Source organism: Caretta caretta, chromosome 10, assembly GCF_965140235.1.
Source record: "Caretta caretta isolate rCarCar2 chromosome 10, rCarCar1.hap1, whole genome shotgun sequence".
In the NCBI taxonomy this organism is placed as follows: Eukaryota; Metazoa; Chordata; order Testudines; family Cheloniidae; genus Caretta; species Caretta caretta.
Window position 1 is genome coordinate 56579545 of NC_134215.1, and position 26741 is coordinate 56606285.

A 26741-nucleotide genomic window follows, 5' to 3' on the forward strand; every position below is an offset into this window, starting at 1 on the left:
ACTGTTGTTGAATTTTCATAAACATTCCCATATTCATTTCAGAGGTTATAACTCACCTTTTTTTTTTCCTGTTCATGCCTGTCTGTCTGCACTGTGGGTTTTTCTTCTTCTCCACCACTTGAGTGTGGAATCTAGTGCTTTCTAGAAAAACCTGTCCCAGAATTCTCTGCCTCCAGAGGCTTGCACAGGGTAAGAGCTCCCGTTTGACAGGGTCTTATCTGAGTATTTTCTGGCATAAAAATGATCATTTGCCACCAAATCTTTTAATTTAATTGGTTTTCAAATGAATAAGCTGTTGGGTGGGATATTTTAGTTTAGATTCGCTGCAAGAGATCAGCAGCTGCACAGCTGAAGGCTCACAAGATGGCCAGCTAGCACAGAAGATGAAATAGAAGAGCAACAGGAACTCTCAAGTTGGAAAGGATTCCTCACTAGGTCTTCTTCTAATTCAGCACTCCTGAATGTTCTTCCCGATTCCAAAAATGCTGGAGCCACAGAAGGGTCACCCTTCACCCAGGCCTCCTTCCTTCCACGTTTCTGACCCATTTTACTCTGCTGACATGAAGTTCACCATGGAGTACTCCTCAACAGTACTGGAAGGGAGAAGTCACCCTTTCCTGCTTACTGTGGATCTCAAAGGGGAAAACTTCAGTGGGACACAGGTGGCAACAGGCCTGCAAGGGAGCAAGTGCCCTTAGCTTTTTTCTGTTTTCTATTTCTCCACAGCCTTTCCCAGTGTTCTTAAATGAGGGTTCCTCTTGTGCAAGCATGCATGTTTGGGTATGTGAAAGCAGCTGTCATCCTACTCACAGCTATGATTTATTTACAGATTTTTCCCTATGATCGGCCTAAATCAAGAGTTTTCAATGGGCATTTCCTTTCCTTCCTTACTCATATTCTCAGAGAAGCAATGGTCCAGAAACTACAACAGCCCCTCACCCTTAAAAAAAAAAACAAAAAAAAACAATACAGAGGCATCTTCAAAGGAGATTATATCATATTTGAAACCAAAACATATTTATATTGGATGTAAACATGACACTAAGAAAGTAGCATTTTGCAGCAGAGGCACCCCTTTGTCATAACCCAGTTAGAAAGATTACAGCAATTTTTTCTTTAAACAAAGGACAGAGTAAGGAAAAAAAACCTATAATAATAGTTCTTAATTTGTGAAGAAATAAGTTCCTGAGTGACATCGTATCTCCCTTTACAAATGTGTGTTGTTATTTTAAAAGACACAAGTCATAACTTTTGAAGTGCTTAATAGGCAAAGATAAAAATAAGGTCATGTCAATATGCAAAACACATTTACAATAAAAGTAAAATTTAAAAATAAAATTTATCCAGCTTGGCATTTTTAATTGATTAAAAAAACAAAGATAAAAATAAGGACTTAATATATTAAATGTTCATTTACAGAGCAGTTTTACAATAAAAATGAAAGTTTAAAAAAGAGAAGCTATTCAAAGATTGGCCCTTTTCACCTTTGTTATCTGAAGAAACATATCCTCTCCTTTTTTGCTAAAACTACTATTGTCATTGAAAGAATAATTTAAGACTTTCTAAATATTTAAAGCACAGAGGAAAATGTCACAATAGATAGCCCATATTTACATATGTGTTTTCCTAAGTGATCACTCTCATTACAGTGTGTATGGTAACACCCATTGTTTCATGTTCTCTATGTATATAAATCTCCCCACTGTATTTTCCACTGAATGCATCCGATGAAGTGAGCTGTAGCTCACAAAAGCTTATGCTCAAATAAATTGGTTAGTCTCTAAGGTGCCACAAGTACTCCTTTTCTTTTTGCGAATACAGACTAACACGGCTGCTACTCTGAAACTTGTCATGAAGGATTGAGTAACTGTGGTAAGGAGAGAGATGAACACGTGGCATATTTGAAGCAGCATGTTTCCTAATAGCCCGCCTGCTTTTTCTGAAAACTTAACTTTTGCAGAGAGAGAATTTTTAATCACAGGATTAAAATTTAAAAAGCCTTAAAACTTTTAAACTGGCTCTAAATGTGAAAATAAAACAACACACAAGCAGTCCTAATACACCCCATAGAAAAGAAAAGAAGGTGAATTCCAAATGTCTGCCTTGCCAAAAGTGTGCACATCTACAAATCAAACTAGAGGGCAGGACATAAATCAAGAAGAGGGTGTGGAAATCTGTCCATATATAGAATGAATAAAGGTATAGAGCCCATTACTACTTAATTTTCCAAAGAGAATAAAATATTGCCATATGCAATGCTGGTTGCCATCATAATTGCATTTGGTACTATCCTGATGCAATTATTTTTGTCAGTATTTATTATCCAGGCTTCCACTAGTGGTTGTATTGTTGTCTTTGGAGGACATTCTGGTACTTTGCATGAATAGTCATGCCACGTTGCGTTCTTGCATGTAATTTCCCTTTGACTCACTTTTTATTCTTTTTCTGTTTTCTATGTATGTTGTTATTGTATATACACATTTTATTTAAAATTGGATCTGATGAACTTGTATCTCTTTTTTTTATTTCCAATTTTAAATGAGAAATAAATTACATAGCCTCTTTGCGGCTTACTTCAATTGTGGTTTTTTGACTCCGTATTAGATAATAAATTGATTAATAACTCTCTTGGTAGATTAGAGTTCCAAGTTTCTTAGTTTAAAAACATTTTGTGAAAAATCGTAAACAAAGTAAACATTTTGGAAACCATGAGGGCTCTGAAAGAGTTTGGTGGAAATGTTCCAATACTTTTCTTGTCAGATAGTGTTATCAAGTATTATGTATGTTTCTTCACGAGGCCTTAGAGTTCCTTAAAAAGGGTCTCTACCAGATTCTGTATTTAACACGTGCTCCACAAGAAGCCTTCTAAATTAGTAAATATTATAATGGCAAAATTACTTCTCTTTGGACTAGTTATGGTAAGGAGATGGTGGAGGCAATTAAATAAAAATTGTCATTTTGAATGTTAGTGCTGGTTATGTACTTAAGTATAAATAACTAGGGAAAAGGAAAAGTACACTAATTCTTTACACACTACAGAGGAATTCTGATAAAGGCTCTTTATTTTCTATATGAATATATATTTTTCCAAATTATAGTAAGGATATTGGGCTAACATCACTAGATCCTGTTGCATGTAGGCATAAATTTCATTTTCCTGTATCAGTGATGCTCCTTAATTTAAAATGTCCAGGCTCTGATTGACATTTGTCAGAATATCAGTGTTATTTAAAGAAAATCTGTAGGGAACTACACAGAGCTCTTTTTAGGGTCTGGGAAAAGTACAGCAAAATGCAAGGTGGAACAGATTGTTTAGCATAAGTAGTTAGCACATATTGTAAGGAACAGATCAAGGTAGATTTCCTCAACTATGGTAAGATTCACGATGGCCCTAGTCAGGACCTTTCCACCAGTGGTCAAACAGGGAGACCTCAGTCTCATCCTGTCAACGCTCACCAGGCCACGTTGGCTACATGATCCATGTCCCACCTGTCCATGAAAGTTGCATTTCTAGTTGCTATCACTTTGGCCAGGAGGGTGAACGATTTGGGAGCACTCATGGCAGACCGTCCTTGTATCTCTTCACCTCCATCCTAAGTTCCTCCCTAAGGTTATTTCTGAATTCCATGACAGCCAAAGTATCCACTTTCCTGTTCTTTTTCTGAAACCCCATTCTTCTGTCGAAGTGAAAAGACTTCATTCTCTCAATGTCATATGTGACCTGACGTTCTACCTGTAGAGGACCAAACCTATTAGAATATCACAAAGACTTTTTCTCACCATACCAGAAAGATTGCAAGGTCAAACGATATTCTCTCAGAATCTATAAGTGGGTTTCTTGGTGCATAGAATCATAGAATATAAGGGTTGGAAGGGACCCCAGAAGGTCATCTAGTCCAACCCCCTGCTCGAAGCAGGACCAATTCCCAGTTAAATCATCCCAGCCAGGGCTTTGTCAAGCCTGACCTTAAAAACCTCTAAGGAAGGAGATTCTACCACCTCCCTAGGTAACGCATTCCAGTGTTTCACCACCCTCTTAGTGAAAAAGTTTTTCCTAATATCCAATCTAAACCTCCCCCACTGCAGCTTGAGACCATTACTCCTCGTTCTGTCATCTGATACCATTGAGAACAGTCTAGAGCCATCCTCTTTGGAACCCCCTTTCAGGTAGTTGAAAGCAGCTATCAAATCCCCCCTCATTCTTCTCTTCTGCAGGCTAAACAATCCCAGCTCCCTCAGCCTCATTCTTCTCTTCTGCAGGCTAAACAATCCCAGCTCCCTCAGCCTCTCCTCATAACTCATGTGTTCCAGACCCCTAATCATTTTTGTTGCCCTTCGCTGGACTCTCTCCAATTTATCCACATCCTTCTTGAAGTGTGGGGCCCAAAACTGGACACAGTACTCCAGATGAGGCCTCACCAATGTCGAATAGAGGGGAATGATCACGTCCCTCGATCTGCTCGCTATGCCCCTACTTATACATCCCAAAATGCCATTGGCCTTCTTGGCAACAAGGGCACACTGCTGACTCATATCCAGCTTCTCGTCCACTGTCACCCCTAGGTCCTTTTCCGCAGAACTGCTGCCTAGCCATTCGGTCCCTAGTCTGTAGCTGTGCATTGGGTTCTTCCGTCCTAAGTGCAGGACCCTGCACTTATCCTTATTGAACCTCATCAGATTTCTTTTGGCCCAATCCTCCAATTTGTCTAGGTCCTTCTGTATCCTATCCCTCCCCTCCAGCGTATCTACCACTCCTCCCAGTTTAGTATCATCTGCAAATTTGCTGAGAGTGAAATCCACACCATCCTCCAGATCATTTATGAAGATATTGAACAAAACCGGCCCCAGGACTGACCCTTGGGGCACTCCACTTGATACCGGCTGCCAACTAGACATAGAGCCATTGATCACTACCCGTTGAGCCCGACAATCTAGCCAGCTTTCTACCCACCTTGTAGTGCATTCATCCAGCCCATACTTCCTTAACTTGCTGACAAGAATACTGTGGGAGACCGTGTCAAAAGCTTTGCTAAAATCAAGAAACAATACATCCACTGCTTTCCCTTCATCTACAGAACCAGTAATCTCATCATAGAAGGCGATTAGATTAGTCAGGCATGACCTTCCCTTGGTGAATCCATGCTGGCTGTTCCTGATCACTTTCCTCTCATGCAAGTGCTTCAGGATTGATTCCTTGAGGACCTGCTCCATGATTTTTCCAGGGACTGAAGTGAGGCTGACTGGCCTGTAGTTCCCAGGATCCTCCTTCTTCCCTTTTTTAAAGATTGGCACTACATTAGCCTTTTTCCAGTCATCCGGGACTTCCCCGGTTCGCCACGAGTTTTCAAAGATAATGGCCAATGGCTCTGCAATCACAGCCGCCAGTTCCTTCAGCACTCTCGGATGCAACTCGTCCGGCCCCATGGACTTGTGCACGTCCAGCTTTTCTAAATAGTCCCTAACCACCTCTATCTCCACAGAGGGCTGTCCATCTCTTCCCCATTTTGTGATGCCCAGCGTAGCAGTCTGGGAGCTGACCTTGTTAGTGAAAACAGAGGCAAAAAAAGCATTGAGTACATTAGCTTTTTCCACATCCTCTGTCACTAGTTTGCCTCCCTCATTCAGTAAGGGGCCCACACATTCCTTGGCTTTCTTCTTGTTGCCAACATACCTGAAGAAACCCTTCTTGTTACTCTTGACATCTCTGGCTAGCTGCAGCTCCAGGTGCAATTTGGCCCTCCTGATAACATTCCTACATGCCCGAGCAATATTTTTATACTCTTCCCTGGTCATATGTCCAACCTTCCACTTCTTGTAAGCTTCTTTTTTATGTTTAAGATCCGCTAAGATTTCACCATTAAGCCAAGCTGGTCGCCTGCCATATTTACTATTCTTTCGACTCATCGGGATGGTTTGTCCCTGTAACCTCAACAGGGATTCCTTGAAATACAGCCAGCTCTCCTGGACTCCTTTCCCCTTCAAGTTAGTCCCCCAGGGGATCCTGGCCATCCGTTCCCTGAGGGAGTCGAAGTCTGCTTTCCTGAAGTCCAGGGTCCGTATCGTGCTGCTTACCTTTCTTCCCTGTGTCAGGATCCTGAACTCAACCAACTCATGGTCACTGCCTCCCAGATTCCCATCCACTTTTGCTTCCCCCACTAATTCTACCCGGTTTGTGAGCAGCAGGTCAAGAAAAGCGCCCCCCCTAGTTGGCTCCTCTAGCACTTGCGCCAGGAAATTGTCCCCTACGCTTTCCAAAAACTTCCTGGATTGTCTATGCACCGCTGTATTGCTCTCCCAGCAGATATCAGGAAAATTAAAGTCACCCATGAGAATCAGGGCATGCGATCCAGTAGCTTCCGTGAGCTGCCGGAAGAAAGCCTCATCTACCTCATCCCCCTGGTCCGGTGGTCTATAGCAGACTCCCACCACTACATCACTCTTGTTGCACACACTTCTAAACTTAATCCAGAGACACTCAGGTTTTTCTGCAGTTTCGTACCGGAGCTCTGAGCAGTCATACTGCTCCCTTACATACAGTGCTACTCCCCCACCTTTTCTGCCCTGCCTGTCCTTCCTGAACAGTTTATAACCATCCATGACAGTACTCCAGTCATGTGAGTTATCCCACCAAGTCTCTGTTATTCCGATCACGTCATAGTTCTTTGACATCACCAGGACCTCCAGTTCTCCCTGCTTGTTTCCAAGGCTTTGTGCATTTGTATATAAGCACTTGAGATAACCTGTTGATCGCCCCTCATTCCCAGTATGAGGCAGGAGCCCTCCCCTCACAGACATTCCTGCCTGTGCTTCCTCCCGGTATCCCGCTTTCCCACTTACCTCAGGGCTTTGGTCTCCTTCCCCCGGTGAACCTAGTTTAAAGCCCTCCTCACTAGGTTAGCCAGCCTGCTCGCGAAGATGCTCTTCCCTCTCTTCGTTAAGTGGAGCCCGTCTCTGCCTAGCACTCCTTCTTGGAACACCATCCCATGGTTGAAGAATCCAAAGCCTTCTCTCCGACACCACCTGCGTAGCCATTCGTTGACTTCCACGATACGACGCTCCCTACCTAGGCCTTTTCCTTCCACGGGGAGGATGGACGAGAACACCACTTGCGCCTCCAACTCCTTTATCCTTCTTCCTAGAGCCACATAGTCCGCAGTGATCCACTCAAGGTCATTCTTGGCAGTATCATTGGTGCCCACATGGAGAAGCAGGAAGGGGTAGCGATCCGAGGGCTTGATGAGTCTCAGCAGTCTCTCCGTCACATCGCGAATCTTAGCCTCATTGAGTGCTACAGGTTAGCTCACATACCTCCTCCTGATGGAGTTAGGGCACACTCCATGAGGGTGCAAACTGCCTCTATAGCATCCCTGCAGGATGTGCCAATATTAGACATATGCAGAGCAGCCAACTGGAGCTTCATCCGCATGTTCGCTAGATGATACATGCTAGTCCAGGCCTGTGCTGCTGTTGCAGCAGTGGGAACTGCAGTGTTGTGAGCATCTTTGCTGCCGGCTTCCTCACAACCTCTAGTCTGAGCGCTGCTTGTCAGTTACACACATCTGGAATACATGTAGGGACTAGTACTCAATGAAGAAATGGAGGTTACTTGCCTGTAACTGGGAGTTTTTTTAGAAGTGTGGTCCCTATCTGCATTCCACTACCTGCCCTCCATCCCCTCTGTCTCAGGTCCTGTTGGACTTATGGTAAGGAAAGGAACTTCAGAGGCATCAGTACACATTGCCTCTTATACTCTCGGTTGGGAGCATGAGGAGGTCTACTGTGCAGGTGTGGGCCAATGGATGCTGCTTGTTAGAATTTCTGGACTCAGACATATAGTGCATGCATACCACATGTGGAATATAGATAAGGGCCACAGGTCTCAAAAGAACTTCCAATTTCAGACAGGTAACCTCCATTTCCATGCCAGCTTCATCTTGCCTGCTTTTGAGTGGCATTGGCATTCAATGATTCCCCACTGTAATGGATGCTGAGGTGGTTTACACCTCTGTGACATTAACCCCTGATAGTCTTTCCACCACCAAGGACTTGTGTGGCAGAGTTTATGCTGGCAGAAACCCAAGGTGAATCTGGCCCAATGTCATTTTTGGTTAATTAAAACACATCTTATATAGTGTATTCTTATGTAGCTCCAGTCTTATGGATCAATATGCTGTATGATAATGTTCATGGTGTGGTTACAAAATAAAATATCTGTCATATTTCTCAATATTCCTTTCACTTTAATGGAAATCTTCAAGTGAAGCTCATTTGTTTCCTTTTCTGAATAGCAGTTATTCAGTTAACTCCTCGGCTTGTCTCTAAGTTTGCTATATAAAATGTTAGTGATTAGCTAAAGCACGGACAAAACAATTAGCCATAGAGAACAGCATTGGTTTCTTTTCACAAGTTGTAATATATACAGAAGGCTGTCAAAATAATGGTTGAGTCTGATGAGCTTGAACTAAATTAGATGTTCACACTGACTGATAAAGGCTTTGTCTCTCATCTGTAGTTCTGTTTTCCAGTAAACAAATAATTCCTACCTTTCAAATCTCTTTAATTTCCAAAGAGATGTAATTCTATTGGTTTTAATCTGAAACCCTTTGGAAGAGTAGTGTAAACCTTTCAATACCTTGCAATTTATATTTTACTGATATGATTTTATATTATTTCTTGGTCTCTCTGTCATATGTAGTGGTTGCATTAAAAAGTTTGTACTGGTTTCAGAGATCTTACTGGCTCAACTAGTGTTCCCCAGTGCATGTATAGTATATATGTCTCAAACTGGCAAAGACTTGAAAACCAGTAGAAACATTTTAAATTCAACCTCTCTGAATAATCTGCTGTAGTTCCCATAGACTTTAAATCTGATTGTGAAGACCTTTCCTGTTAGGCATCTTGAAACTCATATTCTCATAAGGCTTTAAAATGTAGTCGACTAACCCCTTCTTTAGAAAGGGGGAAAATGAACCTTAATGTTTCACAGTTGAGTACAGTAACTAGAGTATGAGGGTGGTGATGTGCTTTTCAAAGATTTGGTTTTTAATCCCTTTATTGTATAACAATGAATGGATAAATTTAAAGAGTTTTTTGTATGGAATTGTTTTTAAGAAAATGTTTAGACTACATAGATAAGCACCCAGGTCAGGAAATGCCAAGTATTGGGTTTTTTTATATACTGCTTTCTCTTTTCGAAGAACTGTACAGTCATTAAGTTCTGCTTCTCACATCTGTAGCTAAATTTGCATTACAGTCATGCCCACATATCTCCCCCTGGGTAGCCATTATGCAAACACATAGTGAGAGGCAGTCCTTGCCCCAAAGATTAATTTTCCAAATGGAAACAGAGCTTAAGGGACTTGGCCAGGGTCACACATCCGCAAGCATTGATACGAGGTCTTTTGGTATACAGGCTAAGGCTTAACCTAGTATTATACATATTGAATCTATTTCCCTAAATTAAGTATCCTCACACCTTCTTGTCAACTGTCTAAATGGGCCATCTTGATTATCACTACAAAAGTTTTTTTTCTCCTGCTGATAATAGCTCATCTTAACTAATTAGCCTCTCACAGTTTGTATGGCAACTTCCACCTTCTCTGTATGTATATATACATCTTCTTACTATATGGTCCATTCTATGCATCCGATGAAGTGGGCTGTAGCCCACGAAAGCTTATGCTCTAATAAATTTGTTAGTCTCTAAGGTGCCACAGGTACTCCTTTTCTTTTTGCGGATAGAGACTAACACGGCTGCTGCTACTCTGAAACCATTCAAACAGTGTCTCTGATTTTTCCTATTTGTAAAATGAGGATAATACTACTTTTCACTTCATACATAAGTGCTGGAACTAAGAGTGCAGGGGATGCTCCAACCCCCCCCCCCCCCGGCTTGAGGTAGTTTCCATTATATACAGGGTTTACAGTTTTTCGTTAATGGCTCTCAGCATCCCCACTGTAAAAATTGTTCCAGCACCAATGACTTCATAGGGCTTTTTCTTCTGTGGATGTCAAAGTGCTTGACATAGATGTCAAAACAATAATAGCTCCATTTTACAGAACAGTCACAGAATCCGTTCCATACCTCAAAGTGTAAGCTTTCGTTTAAAAAATAACTAAGCTTCTAACCTTTTTGGTTGTAAAGATAACTTTCCAAATGTAAATCAATATACTGTTGTTTTCTTGAGTCTGCAAACCAGTAGCCTAAAATATAGTTCTAGAAGAGCTGCAAACTGCTCCCTTTCGCCTAAATCTAAATGAGCTGTTAAATCTGAAGCCAAATGTTGCGAGGGTTAGGATTAAGCATTTATAGTAGAAACATAAAGCGAAAGTGATGGCTCGTGGGTGCTAGATGCACAGGAGGATATAACAGTGGGTAGGTTGTCAAGTGATTCTGTGGTGCAAAATCAGAAGTTCATGCAGGTGCCAGTGCATGATTTTGAGCACCATTATAATGTGGTGTTTGCATAAAGCAGTGACTAAAATGGGCAACCATTTACTACACCGACGTCCGAATCATTTCAAAGTGTAGCCCAACATAGAGCTAGTGAAAAATTTAACAATATTTCAAGATGAAGAATTTCATAAACAAGAGGTGAAAGCATGGAATAGTATATTGCAGTGTAGTAGACATTGAATACGAATAAAACGATGGCAACAGTGTTTTAGATAAATTATTAAACATTTAATGGCTTCATTGAACTCAGTCTTTTTATTGAGAGCTTTTCTTTGTTAGTCATGTTGACCAGCTGCTTTATTTTATAAGGAGAAGGGAGGTTAAAAACAACTCTCTGATTAGAAGAAACATTGTCACTTTTCAAAGTAACAGTCTGGAATTGAAAGACGTGTAAAGTTCAGCAGTTGAATAAAATGTGGACAAAGAATAGCTAGCCAACCATAAAAAAGTTGCAGAGGTGTTAGCAGGTCACTCTACCTTGAACGGTTCCTTACAATGTGTGCTAACTACTCACGCTAAACAATCTGTTCCACCTTGCATTTTGCTGTACTTTTCCCAGACCTTAAAAAGAGCTCTGTGTAGTTCCCTACAGATTTTCTTTAAATAACACTGATATTCTGACAAATACCAACCAGAGCCTGGAAATTTTAAATTAAAGGCTTCTCTACACTGCCCCGTAGCTCAGAATAGAGGGATGTAAATGCGCACCAAAGTGCTGCTTTGTAATTCCTCTGTATGGACACTGCTGGAATGACCTAATTTGCATTGACGTAATCCTTTTCAAACAGGATTACATTAAAACGGTGAACAGGAACCTTTTAATTTCTGACTGCAGCATCCACAGGGGAGTGTTACATTGCAGCACTTTGGTGTGCACTGCTGTTCAAACCTCTGTAGTCCAAACTGCAGGGCAAGAGTATACATGCCTTAGAACCTTTTCTATGCATTTAATTCAAAGGGTCCATTTCTATGGCATTGGGTTGCCGAGTCTCCCAGAATCAGACTCTATCTCCCAGAGGCTACCGAAGCCAAGCCAGGAGATTTTAGGTGCTAAAAGTCTGGCAGCACAGTGGGGCTAAGGCAGGCTCCATACCTGCCCTGGCCCCTCACTGCTCCTGGAAGCAGCGGGCACGTCCCTGTGGCCTCAGAGGGGGGAGCAACAGCTCTCTGCGTGCTGCCCCTGTCCTGAGTGCCGACTCTGCAGCTCCCATTGGCTGGGAACTCTGGCCAATGGGAGCTGGGGGTGGTGGTGCTTGCAGGCAGGGGCAACATGCAGAGACCCCCTGGCCCTCCCAGCCTAGGGAGCCACTGCCAGAGGGATGTGCCAGTCGCTTTCAGGAGCCGCCCAAGTTAAGTGCTGCCCGACCAGAGCCAGCACCCCTCACTCCCTCCCACACCTCAACCCCCGACCCCAGCTCAGAGCCCACATATGCACCCAAACTCCATCCCAGAGCCCACACCCCCTCCCGCACTGAAACTCCTTCCCAGAGCCCACACCCCTCACCTGTCCTACACCCCCAACCCCCTGCCTCAGCCAAGAGCCCGCACCCAAACTCCATCCCAGAGCCAGCACCTCCTCCCACACCCAAACTCTCTCCCAGAGCCCACCATACCCCCTCCTGCACCCCAATCCTTCGGGATTGGGGTGTCGGAGGAAGTGAGGGGTGCTGGCTCTGGGCGGACAGCACTTAACCATACCCCCTCCTGCACCCCAATCCTCTGCCCCAGCCTGGTGAAAGTGAGTGAGGGTTGGGGAGAGCGAGCGATGGAGGGAGGGAGGAGGGAGAGAGTGGGGGCAGGGACTCCAGGAAGGGGCAGGGTCTCAGGGAAGGGGCAGGGCAAGGGTGTTTGGGTTTCTGTGATTAGATAGTTGGCAACCCTACTATGGCAGCATGACTTAGATTGGAATAGTATCAACTAATGTTTGACATTCTTGACTTTTGTCAATGTGTCGTAACCTGGATGTTCTATAGAAAGAGATGGTGTTTTGTACTTTGTTCTTTGCAGTTTTTTCCTTTTATATAGCAGAGATTGATATCTATTCAAATTTCATTAAGAAGCACTGTAATAGTGGGATGGCTAAGCCATACCAGTTAGATCTGGTTCAGCAAAATCAACCGAACTGAAACAAGCAATTAATTTACCTTTTGAAAACATTTATATTGTTTAAAATTTTAATCTCAGAACAGTTCAGAAGCAGGTCCATGAGCTAGTAAAATCAACAGTCACCTTATACCAGGGGTGGGCAAACTTTTTGGCCTGAGGGCAACATCTTGGGGGGAAATTGTATGCAGGCCATGAATGTAGGGCTGGGGCAGGGCGTTGGGGTGCGGGAGGTAGTGCGGGGTGTGTTGGGGGATGCAGTGTGCAGGAGGGGGCTCAGGGTTGGGGTGTGGGGGGGGTGCAGAGTGCAGAAGGGGGCTCAGGGCAGGGGGTTGGGGTGCAGGAGGGGCTCAGGGCAAGGGGTTAGAGGGCTCAGGGCAGGGGGTTGGGGTGCAGGAAGGGTTCAGGGTGCGGGCTCCAGCCCGGCGCTGCTTACCTCGAATGGCTCTGGGGTGGCAGTGGCATGCAGTGGGGCTAAGGCAGGCTTCCTGCCTGCCCTGGACCTGCACTGCTTCCGGAAGTGGCCAGCATGTCTGGCAGTGGTTCCCGGGGGTGGGGTAGGGCAGGCAGCTATGCTGCGTGCTGCCCTCACCTGTAGGCACCACCCCCAAAGCTCCCACTGGCCATGGTTCCCCGTTCCCGGCCAATGGGAACTGCGGGAGGTGGTGCCCGCAGGCGAGAGCAGCGCACGGAGCCCTCTGCCCCCCCACCCTCCCGCCAGGGGCCACAGAGACATGGTGCCAGCGGCTTCTGGGAGTGGTGCAGGACCAGGGCAGGCAGGGAGCCTGCCTTAGCCCTGCTGCACCCCAGGGCTGGCAATCCCGTGGGCTGTATTGAAAACCATGACGGGCTGGATCCTGCCTGCGGACCATAGTTTGCCCTCCCCTGCCTTTCACTTAAATCTCACAGTGAATGAGTTCCACACAGAGCTGGGTGTATTAAAAGGCCGATACACAGACAATTGTCTTTAGTTGCATGAACATGCAACAACATAAAATGTTAAATATTAAGATATCATCTGGATTCTTTTATTGATTAATTGTCTGGAACTCTATGTCATTGAATGCTATTCTTGGTAATCCGTTGGTGACAAAAGAAAAAAAACAGGGACAGCTTTTCAACGTAATCCCTTGTCAAATTTTCTACATCTACAGGAAGAAGTCAATATGTAAATTGCTGTTGCCCATGAGTTAAAGGGAAGGGGGATCTTGCGGGAGACAGCTAACCCTTCTTTGCTCAAGCAGAGCAAGAGTTCTCCCCCCTCTCTCCAGTGTTTGAGGATTAGTTAGTTAGTGGTTGTGTTACTCTTTCAATGATGGGGCTTCAGTTTCTGGAAGGACAATTTTGGGCGAGATCATGGCCCATCCAGCATGCAAGTACCAAGAGTGGAAGAGGAGTAAGGCACCCCCTCCCATCTATCATTTAGTGTTTGGCTATGGAATGTATTCTTCTGGTGCAAACCAACATACTAACAATGCATTCAGATAATTTCATGTGGCTTTTATATCCTGTTTCAGGAAAAGAAACGATTGACAATTGGCAACATTGCTCGCCAATGGGAGATTCAGCAGAATCGAGTTGCCCTTGTGACTTCTTCAGATCAAGATAAAAAAGACAGTGACTCCTGTCAGATTAATGGCAGTGCCGCATATGTATTTCCTGAAGAAACCAGGTATACAAGTATTTTCTTGGAAGTATATTTCCTAGCTAATGTTTTTTATATAATAAAAATGGGAAACACTCATCCTTCCATTCATATAAGTAAGTGTGTGTATATACATATCTCTGTAAGTAGTGTATGTGTATAAAGATGTGTATTTATTTTTGGATTTCTAAAATGTGTCCATTTAGCACTCTACATAATTTAAAAAAACAATTTCAGGACTTACTGAACAATGTCTACCTCAGATGGACTTCACCCCCAGACTAACACATTCTCCCCATGGCTTGCTCAGGGCAGAGTCTGAAAAAAATAGAACAGATGTCAGGCCATGTGCCTTTACCTCCCCTGGGATAGAATTCCATTTTTCTCTAACCTGGCTCTGGGTTACAGAGTGCTGTCTTATCAGCTGTGCAGAATGGTATCTGCATTCATTCCTTTGGGAGTCTGTGACCAGTGGTTGTGTCTAGTGACCAGACAGCCTCCTGAATATCAAAGTATTGTTTATTTTAATGGTAGGAAGGAATAAAGCACAAGATAAAAAGGATTTTCAAACCATAAAGAGCCTTACCTATGTGTCTATCTTATTTGAGGGTCACAGTTGCCTGATGATAACCTAAGCAGGTCTAGCTTCTTCAAGCACTCAGTGAGTGTCTGTGTGTCAGTCCGGTTTCTCAGAACAGCCCCTGTACCCACCCTTCTGCTACCCTCCTAAAAACCAAAGAAACTATGTGCACGCTCTCTGTCTCTGTTTTTCTCTCAACTGCTATAGTCCTTTGATTTTTCTTGGGTTCCTGGGTCTTTTCCTGTCCAGCACTGTCTCTTAACAATCTGTAAGTGTTTACTGAGGGTAGTTCATATTGAGCCATTGTTTTCCTTCTTGCTTGTTTTTCTGGACAATACTCTTACTACGGAACCAACGTATTCATAGTATAAACATCCCCAATAACCCAATTAACATATAGTATTCATGAATTATTACAGAGCAGCTCCAAGTCTGTTATATAGGAAAACTTATGTAGGTAGTCAGGAATTTTTTGGTCAAAGGGAATACCTTGACATGTATCAAGAAGCCTAGGAAGACTTTAGAGAATGGGTGTAATGTGCTCTCTACATCTAGCACCATTGGGTTTAAGCAAGCAGCTGCATTCTCTACTAACGGTACCTTGCAAGTGATCTACAAGGGGAATTGTGGCTCCATAAAGAATATGTTAAAAACATGTACCTCACAGGTGCTTTCATAACAGTGGTTGGGTCCATATTTGAAAGAACTATTCACGAGAATGTAGTCAAATACAGACTGAAAAATATGCCTATGGCCACTGATGACACTTAGGACTGAAGAAGCAATTTGGGATCCAGAAGCAGGCAACCGAAGACTGTTGACTAGAACTATAATTTTCAACAGTGATTAAGAGACTTAGGAGCCTAGGTCCGATTTTCAAAAGTGCCAAAGGCAGATAGGAACCTAAGTTGCATTGATTTCAATGATACTTAGGTTCCTAAATGCCTAAGTCCCTTTGTACATGGGAGTTAGGCAACTAAGTCACTTAAGTGCTTTTGAAAATCTTCACTATTCAAACTTCACTTTTTTTCAAACACATAGGAAGACAATACTTATTTTCTTTATATATGCCTCTGTACCTTCATTCGGTATCACAGAAATTTTACACTAAATTGGAATTAAATACAAAAAACCTGTGTTAAAACAATGTAGATATTTTGAGACAATGAGTATGAAAAAGGAGAAAAGATCACAAACAAAACTGTACCTAATTCATGCCTGGGTTTTTTAACAAAGTCCTGGCCCCACTAAATTAAGTAGGAGTTTTGCTGCTGATTTCAGTGGATCCAGGATGTCATCTGTAGTACGTAATATTGCTCCCTGTTTTGAGGTCTGCAGGTGCTACAATACATGGTTTTCATTCAGGAGGGTCATAGTGTACAAGCCTCTCTCATACATGGCAGCTATGAAATCCACTTTCTTTCTCCCCCTTTCTCCTTCACACACACACCCTTCCCCTTCCCCTCCCCCCCCCCTCTCTCTCATATCTTGGCCCTAAACAGTGGAGATAGTTGTGTAGATATTATGGAGACACTGATAGTTATAGTACCATAGGTGGGATGGAGCCAGGGTTTTGCCATTTGACAAGACCTTAAAAACTTCTCTGGAGCTGCAACAGTAGCTTGCTTTAAACTAAAAATGGAAAGCACTCCTTAAGGGGGCGTCTGTGAATTTTTGTAAGGGTATTATGATCATTGATAAGTGATCCTGGAAAAAGAAATAAATGGTAGAATTCACTTTTCAGAAATTTTGCCTGGGATGTCTCAAAATTTGTACCCCTTTTGCACAAAAATCATAGCATTCAAAATTCACACAAATGTAGACATTCCATTCACTTCCCCCTTTTCAAAATCTTTTAGACCTTCTCTTCAAAAAAACTTCACAATTTCTACTTAACTGGAAAGAAAAATGCTGAACAAAGCTGCTGTTTTTTAGTGTGCATGAGAGAGTGCCCTTTCAAAAATACTTTTTAGCAAAGAAGAGAGTGCACTGTGCGAAGTCAAGGACACCATGAGTTCAGTTCTTGCCTCTTCTTCTGACTGTTTGGAATAACTCTGTGCACTTCACACCCTTACTGAGTAAAGCTTTAGGTATCCTCGCCATGTTTTACAGATGAAATAACTGAGCATCTATGAGGTTGGACAAGATAATTTCTGATAGAGTTGTAAAGAAAATCCATCTCCTCCATTTTGCCATACTGCCTCTCAAGATGATTAGGCCAAAGCTGTGTGTTAGGTTACGTTCTCTGTAAACGGAAGAGGGGTTTCAAGTATAACATTATGCATGATATACATGGCGAAAAGTTGTATATGTTGTTGTATGACTAGAGAAGTACCAATCTGGTTTTGTCCAGGACTTTTAAGTGCATTTCCTGCAAAACAAAAATGCATCATAAGCTTCTCCTGAGCTTAATTAGCAGACGGGATGCTTGAGTAGAACTTCAGAAAATCTTCCATTTTCCATCCTTTCAGCAACTTATGTCCTTACCCACCAGTCACCCAAAGTGTTTCCTCATTTGAGAGCCCATGTATGATTTCTGCTGAATATAGAGTCCTCATTAAATTGAGAGCTTACTTTAGGCTCTTTTTTCTTCTGCATTTTCACTTTGATGCATTCAGTAGCTACTATCAGTAAAAATTAGAGAACATGTTAAACTGAGTATTAGTGTTTTATCAAAATTTAAAAAGATCTGCGTGACTTTTTTGCTTCTGCATGTTATCTAGGTATGCATGAATATGTGCTTGAGTGTTAAATGCTATTCCTGATTGCTACTGATAAATTTATAATTAGGTATTTGTTCACTCTTTATTGTAAATAACTCTCACACTTTTACTTTTGCATCCAGCTCCTTCAATAAAAATCTCAAAAGGACAATTAAACATGTTTACTATTGTTAAATTAAAAACTCGGATCTTAAAAAGTAGTAGTGAGCTGTATTGTGTGCTCAAGCCTAAAGTTGAGCTGCTTTATATTGGTATCTGCATTATATCTTTTTAGTCAGAATATTTCCGAAGATAGTAGACTATTAAGGCAGAATTAGTGTAGTGATGTGTCTAACTCTGGTACTCCTACTATAAATTCTTCCTTTGTACAACAAAACATATATCAAACTGGCCTGATTCCACTGCTGTCATTAGTGTTCTGCCAGAGTGCCCTCTGTTACACCATCTGTTTGTTATATAGGCCTAAAAGTCAGCCTGGATACAAGATGTTTTAAAAGAAAAAAGTGTGAATTGATTGGGCAGCTGTAAATAGGTCAAACATATATATCCATCAGCAGTATTCGATATTAAATCTGTTCAAATGAAGGTACCAATATAATGTTCCAGGTATGCCTTGCAAAAATAGTTGATGTACATATTTTCAAATCATCCAAGTATGTTGTTTTCTACATAAACTTTCAGTTAGTTATGTAGCCATACAGCTACAAAATTACGTGCTTTTTAAATTATTCAAATTTAAAATTGCTTACTTGATTAAAAATTAAACTTTCCTCACAGTTTGCTACTGTGATCCTTCTGCCTTTTCATATTTTGAAAAATCAAAGAGACTTCGGCTGAAACTTAAAACAGTGTGCATGTGCAGATGTTGCATTTTCTAATATTATATATGTATTGGTTTACAGTGGTTCAAAGTCCGTTACAAATATAATATAAACTTAAAATGCAGTCCCTGTTAAAATATGTTGCTATGGAATATTATTGAGAAAACTCAAGTTGTGTTCCCATTTCAATATGATCTGATTCAGAATAACCATGGGACAGTGTTATACCTTATAATGAGATTATCAAGGGAGCCCATTACACTCCCTTTATGATGAGTGTTATGATGATGAAAAGATTTCAGTTCAAGTTGAACAGGCTTCTGTTACACTTTCAAAAATAAATGAAAAACAAAATAAAAGGCCACCAAGCCTCTCTGGGAATGTCTACACTGCAATAAAACACCCAAAGCTGGCCCCCAAGGAAGCAGGGTCCCAGAGCCCAGGCTCCAGCCTTAGCCCTAATGTCTACACTGCAATTTTATAGCCCTGCAAGCCCTGTGAGCCAAAATCAGCTGACAAGGGCCAGCCGTGGGTGTTCTACTCCAGTGTAGACATACCCCAGAATGTACAGAAAGCACAGCTTTGTTGCCATTCATTGGCTTCTCCTACTTTTACATTGGCTACTACTAGGTGTACATGAATAGTTTTAATTGAAGTGAGAGGAGAGGGACCTCAATTCCCAGTTGAGATCAGTTGATGGGTATAAAGGGGAACACAGGAAGCCTGCTTTCTAGATCAATAAGATATTGGGAAGTACTGAGATTGCTTAAAGTCTGGTGTGCCTTGAGGGAGAAAGGGCAGTTTATTATCTTTACAGCACTGATTTCTCTTCCACTGGAAAGCTGACCTGCAAATTCCCAGGTATTAGCTACCAGTAGGCATACTGGTTTCTGAGTATGCTGGAAAAAGGACTAAAGATCAAATTCTGTCTTGAGATTAGGGGTCCTAAAATAGCATTTGCTTTCACAAGAGAAGGTCTTTGGCCTATTCGGTCCCTCTTGTGATGTCTTAGATAGGGCTATTTGAAATTTGTCTATTTTTTTAATTGGAAAAAGGGGGGGAAAGTTTTGAAAATATTGTTCATAAAGGATCTATTCACAATCTCCATCTTTCCCATACTTGTTGAGGTGGGAACAGATTTCCAATAAATTAATGTTTATTTTCAAGTTTGCTTTGCCTTCAAGCCATTAAGCATTGGAACAAACTACTAAGGGAAGGGTAGATTCTCCATCTCTTGATATCTCCATATAAAGACTAAATGCTTTTTGGGAAGATTATGCTTTGGACAAACACAAGTTACTTGGTTCTGTACATAGGTATTTGGGTGGAATTCTATGACCTGTGTTATGCAGGCAGTTGGACTTGAGGATCTAATGGTCTCTTCTGGCCTTAAAAAATCAGAGTCTGTCTTTTCAAAAGGAGGTGCTGTAGTCATTATGAATAGGTCGGAATATGAACAAGAGGCTGCTAGACAACTCTCTGACACCACATTCTACAGGCCATTACCCTCTGAACCCACTGAGGATTACCAAAAGACAAACATGACTACCACTCTGAAACCTGTCTTTTCAAAAGATCATAAAAGGAAGGTGTGCTTTGCATTTGTAAAACCATAGAAATTTAGGGCTGCAAGGGACCTTCAGAGACCAAGTCCAGTCCCCTGCATTGAGGCAGGACCAAGTATACCTAAAGTAGATTTACTTACTGTCAGTATTCATGTGTAGAGATTGGGGAGTGGAGTCATGTCCCAGCCTGCAAATATCTTTTTGCCATCTAGTTTATTCTAATTGATACATGATACTTGTATTATTGGAAGTTATAAAAGTAACTGTGTAAGAAGGTAAAAGTGCATTGAAGAAAGAATATACGCCCCACAATGTTTGGTGCTTGTAAAAAGCAGGATCAGATTTTTAGCTTGTCTAAATTGACATAGCTCCACTGAAATCATTAAAAGACATGAAAGGATAATTACAGCCCATAGGTCTAGCCTTTAATGTCTATGCATCATCCCTGTATCAGCTATGAAAAGAGTCTTTGGGTTTTCACAAACCTTAGGAGGCCTCTAAAAATGGAGAGAATACGGTACTTTGACCATTTATAGCCTTGGCATTCACACAGTGTTGGAAAGGAAGTGAATGATCATAGGAAAAAGAGGGTAATACATTTAGAAAAATTTGAGAGAACAGTGCCATAGTGGGATCTTGTGTGATTTGGGGAGAAGGATATCGTAACAAATGATAAAGTATACTGGAAGGGAACAGAGAAGAGGCGGAAGAGAGGCAGATTCTGAAAAGCAAATAGAATCTTGAAGCAAGAGAAAAAGTTTAAAATGATGTTCTTAAATACTTAAATTTTAGAAAATACTGAATACAGAATTACTAGGTTAAGGGGGGCACATTAAAAGAAACTGAGGGGTAGCTATTTTGAGTGAGCAAAAGAAATAAGAACAAAGGAAGGGAAAAATTAGAAAGAAGGTAAACGTAAGCTCATCTTTTATGAAAGTTTGCTGCAAAAAGGATATATATTTATATACATAATAGTAGTTTATGCACATTTTATGTAGTATGGGTGGGGCTGGTAGCACTGCCTACTATTAAGGTTGCCCAAAACTTCTATATATAAGACCCCATTTTCAGTGACTTTTAACTTTTCGTAACTTCAATGATTTGGGCTGAAATTTTCCATGCCGTGTGTCTGCCTCAGGCTAAATATTTTGGCGAAAATTTCAGCCAGAACGGTTCATCTGTTTCCAAGAACAAGGCTTTCCCCCATGTCAAAAAATTCTTGGGACCTTTTGTTTGAAATGTTCAAGTACCCCATGCTTTGGACCAGGGACTTGAAATTTGGCAGGGGGATGATTTCAGGGATGTGCATTTTGCTGTCCCAGTGAAAATCTGCCCAAATTTGGCCACTGTTTAAGCCTCTGAAAAATAGCAGTTCACACATACTCAGTGGAGATATCTTCAATTTTAACAGCTAAAATCTCCAAAAACGCTGTCCTCACTAAGTATGCACGTTCCCCACAAAGAAATTGAACATGCTGCAGACCAGGGCTCATGGGAGTACTCAGAAAAACTTTCCCTGTGTAATAGCTGCTCCAGTCCAGGGTGGGGCGGGATTCTGGGATGAATCAGGGTAGTGTAGTAAAGGAGGCTATTGTCCATAGGACCCCTGCCTCATTTGTTGCAGAAGTTACAAAGCGTGTAGCGAATGAGATAAGGGATTGCAAGAAGAGAAAGGAGGACCTCATGGTTAAAGCAGTTGAGTACTGCTCTAGAAAATGGGAATCTATCTCCACAGAGGTCCTATGTGATACTAAACAAGTCATTTAAACCATACTTTTTAAACGCTATGACTCATCATGTGTTCCCTCATTTTCTGGGGGTCTAACTTCAGACCCTTGGGATCTCTTTGAAGAAGTGCTGAATGCTCCCAGCTAGAGCTGAACAATATGTTTCCAGCAAATAGCACTTTTTGGAGCACTGCAATGAATTTGGGTCAAATTCAGTTTATAGTTTTGCCTGGAATAAACTGTAGACACAAATTTTGAAAACATTGAAACATTACATTTTGAAAATGTCAAAACTGTTTCAGTGTTTCCATTCAATCCAAATGAAATTTTTCCAGTTATTTCATTGAGGAAAAACTGAAAAAATTCAGTTTCTGTTTGAAACCAACCAAATATTTTTCAGTTCGGCTAATGAACTGAAAAACCAATTATTAATATTAATGGCAATACCTGGCTGTATATAGCACTTTCATCAGAAGATTTCAAATTATTTATTTAGCTCTACTCTCAACTGCCACTGAAGTTAATGGATTCTATGTTTGAATATATAAAGTGCTATATAATGGTAAGTATTCTGAAAAATCAGGTCCTAGACATCTGAAATTGGGCACTCAAAATTAGTGGATGCTTTTGATATTAATCTTTGTATACCTTAGCTTCCCAACAGTAAAATTGGGATAATAGTACCACTCATTTCATGGAGTTTTCAAAGATAAGTTAATGTTTGTGAAGCACTCAGCTACTATAGTGGAAAAGCCCACGAGGAAATTAATAATTGTGTCTTCAGAGCAGGGTTTGAATAATGTGCAGTAAATAAGGCCTATGACCGTACATTGAATAATGAGGAAAAAACAACAGCTATTGAATAGCAGCTCATTAATTGATCACTGCCCATCTTTTGGACTGAATGAGGCAGGGGTCCTGTGTAAAAAGTTATATGATCATGTACATAAAGACTGTATCACAATTGACTGTATCACAATAATCACAGGATGGGCAAATTAATTTTACACAGGCAACTTTAATTCTGACATTTCCTAACTCATGAGTGCTAGACCTAGCAACTTGAATGTTCCTTTTAACATCTTTGTCATATTTTCATTCTAATATACAGTATCCGTTATATGTAACACCCATAGAAGCACTAGTCTGGCATTTTATGGGTTTTTTATATTGTATAACTACTTAGAAGAAAACAATTTATGTATAATATGCCTAGATCGATATTTAAACCATGATTTGTCAGAGAACAATGCTTCTGATAATGCCAGTAAAAAAAAAACAACAAACCTCTTGTAATCTCACATTCACATAAGTAGCAGACAAAGGCTCATATCCTGCATAAGGTGCACTGGTGTGGACCCCTGCTACTTATGTAAATTGATGATTGCATAATTATTTTAGTTTCATTAGTGGTGTCAGAGGTATTATTTCTACCTTGTTATAAAGGAATTGTTGCTACTAATTGAGTAAAACTGAGTGAGTTAAAGTATATCAAACTTCAAAGTTGTGATAAACTTTAAGACAAATTGGGAAGTTCGATCACTATTCTTCATTCATTTTAATCCCTTACCATCCCCTGTTGGCCCTATTGTCCTTTGTGACTATACACTTGCATCGTTAGTCTCCTCCCTTGTGAAATATACACTGCTTTTTTCCCATTAGAGAACAATGGTAAGATTTCAGAATTGAAGGGAGCACAAAGACATGTTAAAATTTTTGAAATAAATATTAAAAGTAAAAGAGGACTGAAATGAAACAACTCTTGCTGATTTCTATGAATCACATAAAATTGTTAAATTTAATTAAGTTGGGAAAAGGCTTCAACTGAATAAAACCCATGTCCAAATCAGGCTTTTAATTAAAAAGAAAAGGAGTACTTGTGGCACCTTAGAGACTAACCAATTTATTTGAGCATGAGCTTTCGTGAGCCACAGCTCACTTCATCAGCTGTGGCTCACGAAAGCTCATGCTCAAATAAATTGGTTAGTCTCTAAGGTGCCACAAGTACTCCTTTTCTTTTTGCGAATACAGACTAACACGGCTGTTCCTCTGAGGCTTTTAATTGTAATTCTTTGTTACTTATTTCCACAGAGAAGGTGATACCTGTAGTAATCCGAGAGGTATTAATGTCCTGCTGCAAAGGTAGATTGTTCAATGTACTTCAGAAAACTGTGCTTTCAAAATTAAACGAAAGAATGACATCATTCCAGCCCACCCTTCTTCCTTTATTCTGCTCTGTCATAGTAGTAATAGGTCAATTATTTCTAGTGCAACTTCTCACACATATAAGAATGCTCATAAGTGGTAGGAATTTGTGATAGACTAGAGGTGATCTATGTCAACCATACAAAGACAGGATTACACACTTCCTAGTAATACTTATGCCACAGTTAGACATTGATCATGCAAATAATGAACAATAGTTTTACACTCTGGATTTGCTGACGGTAACTTGTTATTTGCTATTTGCTAACTTGTTATAATACCACTGTTAGCATTAGAAACCTTGTTCAAATATTATTGTATTCTAATATAGATATTGCCATGTACAGCCAGGGTATTTAATACAGTAATTCCATCGTATATCCAACATAGCTTTAGAATATCCATATATCAGCTATTTTAGGATTAAAGCAGGGAGTGAGTAAAGTGGTGAATCAGCATGTTTAAGTATGTATTACCTCATAACCACGGGAGGTGCTGATTTATTGATCACCAGAAATTACTTTTACACAAATCAAGGACCTTCTCATTTTCAAATTCAGTGGGGAACAAGTTGCAATGAAATCCTCTATCCTAATTCTAAATCACTTGTGCAAATTATATCTTAATTAATACAAGATGCCAAATATTACAGCTGCAGCAGATTAACATTAATATGTTAATCGATTCACTGTTTGGACTGCTTGAGAAGACCCTTCTTTAATAGAACTTTAAAAAAAATTTCCATGCAGTTATAGGAAAGATCTTGGTGTAATATTTTCTTTACTACATTGGATACTGGTTGCGAAGTTGGTTTATTCTTGGTAATTTCTTGACTATGAATGTTGTGACTTTTTTTAGCCAAATCTACTATAACCAAATACAATGTGTAAAATAAACTTTCATGCTCTTTTGAAAGTTGTAATTTAAATTTGTAAAATCAGTCGTGTAGAAATCATACTGCTTATTTTTTAAAAAATAAAATAAAATTACAAAAAAGTCAGATTATAAAATACATTCAAACAAAGCAAACTTTTTCTGTACCTTTTAGAATGTCTTCATGCAATTCTGGGCATCTTAACTTTTTGTATTGGTGATCTAGGCACTAAAGACTGATCTCTCCCTCTGTATACTTAGAACCAGTTTAAGGGACTCCCACCTGAGTGAGTTTTAAGCTGTTCAGCCACCTTTTGCATTTTGAATTTGTTTTATTTCTATAAATCTTAATATTCTCTTTCCTCTACAAAACAAGAAAATTTATTTCTGCCCAATCAGTGAAGGAAACATTTTTATCCTTTATCTGGCCAGTAGGGAATTAAATAATGCAATGAGAGTGGAGATACTTCTGAATCCATGTCACTGTGATGAACTACAGCAGTTGGCTTTGGTGTGGAGGGTGATAGTGTGAGCTATAAACCCTCTTACCTGATCAAACCAGTCAGCTGTTCTGTTTCTCTAAAAGTTCTTTCTCTTATGCTCTTTGCTAAAATTGAATAGTCAGTTGGTCTAGCCAGAAAACAACAATTCTGTTTTGCAAAAAATTACAGTGTTTTGAAATTTGTTTTTGTTCCACGTTGGGATAAACAGGAAATCGTCTGAATTTTCTCTCTCTTTCTCACTCACACATACATCCTGGTGGTTATGGAAGTCACTTGGGAAGTGTGAGACAGAGGCCTATACCGTGCCCTAACAGTTCAGCTGTAGAGTCAGTCTGTCTGTGTTGTCTCTCCCACCCCCCTCCCGATCACCCCCAAAACACACACACACCTCCATTCTCAAAAAAAAATCCGTCTTGGTCCTGAGAAATGTTCCTGATTAAATTTTCAACAAAATGGAATTTTTCACCACAGAAATTCATCAAATTTTGTTGCTAATTTTAGTTACTTCTAATAGTCAAAGGGGAAAGATCACAGTTGCATATCTGGAGTCTGACTGCTGTAAAAGTGGAAGAAAGTCAAAAATGCTTTTGGAGATGGACAAAAAGCAATTGGCTCTACTCGTATAGGTGGATGTTAGAGTGAAAGATATGCTGTCATAAATATAAAGGGAAGGGTAAACCCCTTTAAAACCTCTCCTGGCCAGAGGAAAAATCCTCTCACCTGTAAAGGGTTAAGAAGCTAAAGGTAACCTCGCTGACACCTGACCAAAATGACCAATGAGGAGACAAGATACTTTCAAAAGCTGGGAGGAGGGAGAAAAACAAAGGGTCTGTGTGTCTGTTGGTATGCTACTTTTGCCAGGGATAGAACAGGAATGGAGTCTTAGAACTTTTAGTAAGTAATCTAGCTAGGTATGCGTTAGATTATGATTTCTTTAAATGGCTGAGAAAAGAATTGTGCTGAATAGAATGACTATTTCTGTCTGTGTGTCTTTTTTGTAACTTAAGGTTTTGCCTAGAGGGATTCTCTATGTTTTGAATCTAATTACCCTGTAAGGTATCTACCATCCTGATTTTACAAGGGTGATTCCTTTACTTCTATCTACTTCTATTTCTATTAAAAGTCTTCTTGTAAGAAAACTGAATGCTTTTTCATTGTTCTCAGATCCAAGGGTTTGGGTCTGTGGTCACCTATGCAAAGTGATGAGGATTTTTACCAAACCTTTCCCAGGAAGTGGGGTGCAAGGGTTGGGAGGATTTTGGGGGGAAAGACGTGGTCAAACTGCGTTTCCCAGTAAACCCAGTTAGAGTTTGGTGTTGGCAGTGGATATTCCAAGGACAAAGGATAAAATTAATTTGTACGTTGGGGAAGTTTTAACCTAAGCTGGTAAAAGTAAGCTCAGGAGGTTTTCATGCAGGTCCCCACATCTGTACCCTAGAGTTCAGAGTGGGGGAGGAACCTTGACATATGCCCACTTTAATTCTTCTTCTTTCTCAAGAATGATACACTGTCTCACAAGAGAAATGAAGATTTACAATAA

General features: G+C 40.7%; 1 protein-coding gene across 7 annotated transcripts in view; it reads left to right on the plus strand.

Moving 5' to 3' along the window:
* The window catches only part of LRRC49 (leucine rich repeat containing 49), a 132563-nt gene that overhangs the window by 89868 nt on the left and 15954 nt on the right, over nucleotides 1–26741 (plus strand). For all 7 annotated transcript variants that reach the window (XM_048866937.2, XM_048866938.2, XM_048866942.2 and 4 more), the window contains one exon: nucleotides 14077–14231. In XM_048866937.2, the coding sequence (XP_048722894.2) occupies nucleotides 14077–14231 (155 nt within the window). The remainder of the gene's footprint in view (nucleotides 1–14076; nucleotides 14232–26741) is intronic.